This window comes from Entamoeba dispar, genomic scaffold (assembly GCF_000209125.1).
Source record: "Entamoeba dispar SAW760 scf_1105229459467 genomic scaffold, whole genome shotgun sequence".
Taxonomy (NCBI): domain Eukaryota; phylum Evosea; order Mastigamoebida; family Endamoebidae; genus Entamoeba; species Entamoeba dispar.
Genome location: NW_001853707.1, coordinates 1 through 4,743, shown reverse-complemented (window position 1 = coordinate 4,743; position 4,743 = coordinate 1). Strand labels below are relative to the sequence as shown.

Sequence of the window (4,743 nt, the reverse complement as noted above, 5' to 3'; positions counted from 1 at the left end):
TTAGTACTTCAATTAATAATTAATTATTCTTATATCTTTATTAATTTGATGAAAGAAATTATTTTTATATTTATTTACATATTATTACTGATAATTTCATGTATTAAATATATTATTTGTATTTCTTATATATTCACTTCATTTCTTTCATTTAATTATTATTTAATTCGTTTATTTATTATTAATCATTTTCATTTTAATCATTTAATTATTTTCTTTTATTTATATGTGTTTTTATTATTTCTTTTATTTCTTATTTATTGTTGTCTTTTATTATGAAATTTATTTGTATTATAATGATTGATTGTTTCTATTTGAATTAATGATAAAATACTTATGACGATGAAAATGAATAAAATGGTTCATACAATTATTATTATAATTGTTATGATGACAGTTATTATTATGGTAATGTTTAATATGATAATTAATGTATTTCTATCAATACAGATAATATTTGTTTTCATTCTTTTATTATTGAATTTTTGTTTTATTTTTTGTATTTCATTTTTATCAAAAGAAAATAAATGAAAAATATAAATAAAAATAAAACAAAAAAAATAATAATTTATATATAACAATCATTACCCGTTCAATGTTATTATAATTTTATAACAACCATTTTGAAATAATAAAATTAAATGAAGAAACAATAAATTGTAATATAACATGAAAAAAATACGAAATAAGTCAAATGATTTTATCTATTTTTAATTTAAATAAATTCAATTCAAGAAAAACGATAAAAATAATAAAGAATGAATAAATTATTTTGAAATTTTACATTGATGAAAACTTCTTTGTAATGTTATTTCATGAAAACATAATTAACGATAAAAATATAGTGAAATATAAAAATAAAAGTGAATAAAATATTAAAACAAATGACTTTTAAAACAGTTAACCAATCAGAAAAGAAATAATATTTTTAAACAAATAACCTATTTTCTGAATTATCAATATTTAAACTACAAAATAAACTTATTATTCATCAAATGTCTAAAGTAACAGTAAGATTCTTCTTAAATGGAAAATCGATTTCAACTAAACCACTGAATTCACAGGACAATTTGAAAACAGCAAGAGAGAAATTAAGTGAAAAGATATCTGGTTCTCATCAATTCCTAACAAAAGAAGGAGATTTAATTGATATAAATGATGAAGATTCATTTACTATAGAAGATGTAATTGGTTCATCAAGAATAATAAATATCAAAGAAAAAGAAGATAAAAAGGAAGTAAAAATAAAATTAAATGACAAATTATTTAAAACTATTGAATTGGATAAGAAAACAAAATTAAGTGATGTCAGAAAATCAATTCAAAATATTCCAGAATCTGCACATTTCTATACACTTGACAACAACATAATTGAAAAAGATGAAGAAGATATATTTTTAGTAGAAGACATATTAAATAATGATGAAATTATTATTAAAAAAGAGAAAGAAAATACACCAGCAATGGATATTGTGGATATTGGAATTGATTTGAATGGAAATCCAAAAACAAAAAGAAAATTAAATAAAAATTCTTATCTTTCAGATATAAGAAAAGAAATTGAAAATATAAAAAATATTCCAAAAGATTTTATGTTTAAAGACAAAGAAGGATATGAAATACAAAAAGATGAAGAACAGTCATTAAAATTATCAGATATTTTATATGATAACAAGATCAATATAACAATAGAAGTGTCTAACACTTCATCAAATGACCTTACAGATTTATCTGAACCAAACGCTCCAATTGAAGGAAGTATAAGATTGAAAAATCATGAAGAAGGAAAATTGAAAATATATTTATATCCAAATGAACCATTTAATTCAAAGGATGAGAGTGATGCAATTGCTATTTTAGTTATTGGACAAACAGGAAGTGGTAAAACAACATTATTAAATAGTTTTGTAAATGCATTATATGGAATCAAGATAACAGATGATTTTAGGTATATAATTATAAATGAAGATAATTTAAAACAGAGTGGAGATCAATCTAAAAGTCAAACAAGTGAAGTAACAATTTATAATATTAAAAGAACAAAAAAAGCACCACCAATAAAAATAATAGATACACCTGGATTTGGAGATACAAGAGGAATGGAGTATGATAAAGTAATTACTAATCAAATCAAAAAAGCATTTGAAACAAAAGTATTAGATTTAAATGCTATTTGTTTTGTTGCACAATCAAGTAATCCAAGATTAACAGCAAGTCAAAAATATATACTTGATAATATTATTAATTTATTTGGGAAAGATGTGAAAAAGAATTTTATTGCTATGCTTACATTCTCTGATGGTGAAACACCAAAAATTCTATGTTCACTACAATCAAAAGACTGTGTTTTCAGTACAATTATTCCAGAAATAGATAAACCATGGTATTTAAAATTTAATTGTTTATACATTTATAAGGATAATACCGAAAATCCTTTAACACAAAATTTTTGGGAATTAAGTATGAAGAACTTTGATGAATTTATTAAAAAAGTAAAAAAATTACCAAGAACATCATTAGAAAAGTCCAGAGATGTTTTGAAGAGTAGAGAACAAATTAAAACTGAAATTGAGGGATTAAGAATATCGTTAAATAATGGTTTATCAAAAATGAATAATATAAAAAATGTAGAAGAACAGATCGATTTGAATCGTGAGAAGATTAATAAAAATAAAGATTATAAAATTCTCACACCAGTACGAATACCAATATTAGTTGACTTAAAACCAGGAGAATATGTAACTAATTGTTTGTATTGTCATAAAACATGTCATTATCCATGTTATATTAAAGGAGATATAAAAAAAGGTTGTTCTTGCATTGGTGCTAATGGATATTGTAATGTATGTGGGTGTCATTATATACAACATACAAACTCACCATATAGACATGACGAAAAAACAGAAATAGAAGAACAAACATTAGAAAAAGTACTTGAAAGATATAATGAAGGTAAAGAAGGTATGGCTAGTGCAGAGGCTACGTTAGCAATATTGAAAAAAGAATATGATAAAATTAAAATAGAGTGTCATGGTAAACTAATAAAAATGGTAGAGTGTATTAACGTATTATCATCAAATGCATTAAATGGTAAAATCACTAGTTCTAATGATTATTTAGACCAATTAATTGAATCAGAAAATGAAGAACAGAAAAGTGGATATAAAGAACGAGTTAAAGGATATAAAGAGCTAAAAGAAACAAATGAAATAATAGAATATATTATGAAAAAACCAGATTCAAAAAGTACGGAAGGTGATATTATTAAAGAACTTGACAAAATAAAGAAAAAAATCAACACTAGATAAAAAGTCTGAAAATTACATTATTTGCTAAAGACAAATAATTAAATGAAAGTTTTAATTAATTGGTTTAGTTTAACTCATCAAATATCTTCATTATAAATGAAATACATAATATCATTTATTATCTTATTTGTAATGTTATCATTATAGTTGTAGAGTTAAATATTAGTTTCATTTTATCTTTTTAAGTGTTGATAATGATTAAATCATCAATAAGTATCATACTGTTATTATTTAAACTTATTTACTCTTAAATTTCTCATTTTTCTTGAAGTATTTTGTATTTATTTAATTTGTGTAACTGATTGAGATGTGTTGATATTGTACAATTACAATATCAATGAATATGATTTGTTGTTAATGAAATATGATTGAATTTATGTAATAATTAAACTCTGTAATTATTTCATAAAACAACAAATTCTCTATTTGATTGTTTTGTGATATAAACAAACATATGTGATATATACACATTTTCTCATTGATTTTCTGATTCAATAGCATTATGTTGATGTTCATTCTCATTATTTCTTTATTTGCTTGATAAATTCATAAATAACTTTGGACAATTCATCTTGGCTTTTATCAAATAACTCTACCAAATGACATTACCACTTGAATAACACTCTTTTTTATTCAATGATTTTCTCTTTTATATACTTTTTATTTATTTTTCTTTTCTTAATGAAACAGTGTTTATTCTAATTGGATTTCGTTGTTTGTTTTTTAGTTGTTTAGCAGACTAACCAAGACAATAAATTACAAAGAATATAAATATGATATTTTTAGTTCTTTTCTATTTTTTATTTTTTAATATAACAAATAAATAAAATATAATTTAAATTATTTAATTGAATTGAAATAAATAGAAATATTATTTATTGTTTCTTTGAATAATACAACTTCACATAAATAATTCAATTGTCATGCTTGATTCATAATACTTTAATCAAAATGTGATTTGATTTCATTTATTTATAATTTGATTTATCTTGTTAAGGTTTATATCAAAATCTGATTATTACTGACATGAAGTAAATTTAAAAGACAAAATATGTTCACAAAAGAGTATTAGAATATGTAGAAATTCTTTATAATTTATTTTAAATTACTTGATATTTATATCATTTAGTTTTTCATGTTTTAAATTTCTTTAAATTAGTATAAATAAAAACAAATGAATTCTTTCCTTTATTATTATTTATCATTTATTCATTTAAATTGATTGTTCAACTCTTTCTTTATTTTCAAATTCACAATTCAAGTATTACAATAATATTGAATATTGTAAATAAAATAACTCCTATTTTTTTAAATTTCTTTTATTTCATTCACCTTGTTTCTTTTCAGATTTGAAGATAGCGTGTCAGATATAACACCAAGTGGAACCTTAATATCTAATCTTTGAGTCGTCAATACAGTTTTATAATAAGATGCT

At 21.4% G+C, this 4,743-nt stretch overlaps 1 protein-coding gene across 1 annotated transcript, besides 8 other annotated features; it reads left to right on the top strand.

Annotated features, from left to right (window-relative positions):
• Window positions 1–10: 10 nt before the first annotated feature.
• Window positions 11–134: a sequence feature (AT_rich).
• A 2-nt stretch (window positions 135–136) lies between these two features.
• Window positions 137–469: a repeat region.
• A 46-nt stretch (window positions 470–515) lies between these two features.
• Window positions 516–567: a microsatellite.
• A 130-nt stretch (window positions 568–697) lies between these two features.
• Window positions 698–783: a sequence feature (AT_rich).
• Window positions 784–815: 32 nt separating this feature from the next.
• Window positions 816–885: a microsatellite.
• Window positions 886–995: 110 nt separating this feature from the next.
• Window positions 996–3,308, top strand: EDI_251000 (uncharacterized protein; the record flags this gene model as incomplete). Its single annotated transcript, XM_001735859.1, has 1 exon — window positions 996–3,308. The coding sequence occupies one exon, from the start codon at window positions 996–998 to the stop codon at window positions 3,306–3,308; it is 2,313 nt and encodes a 770-aa protein (XP_001735911.1).
• Window positions 2,218–2,252: a sequence feature (AT_rich).
• Window positions 3,309–4,114: 806 nt separating the features above from the next.
• Window positions 4,115–4,295: a microsatellite.
• A 100-nt stretch (window positions 4,296–4,395) lies between these two features.
• Window positions 4,396–4,479: a sequence feature (AT_rich).
• Window positions 4,480–4,743: the final 264 nt, after the last annotated feature.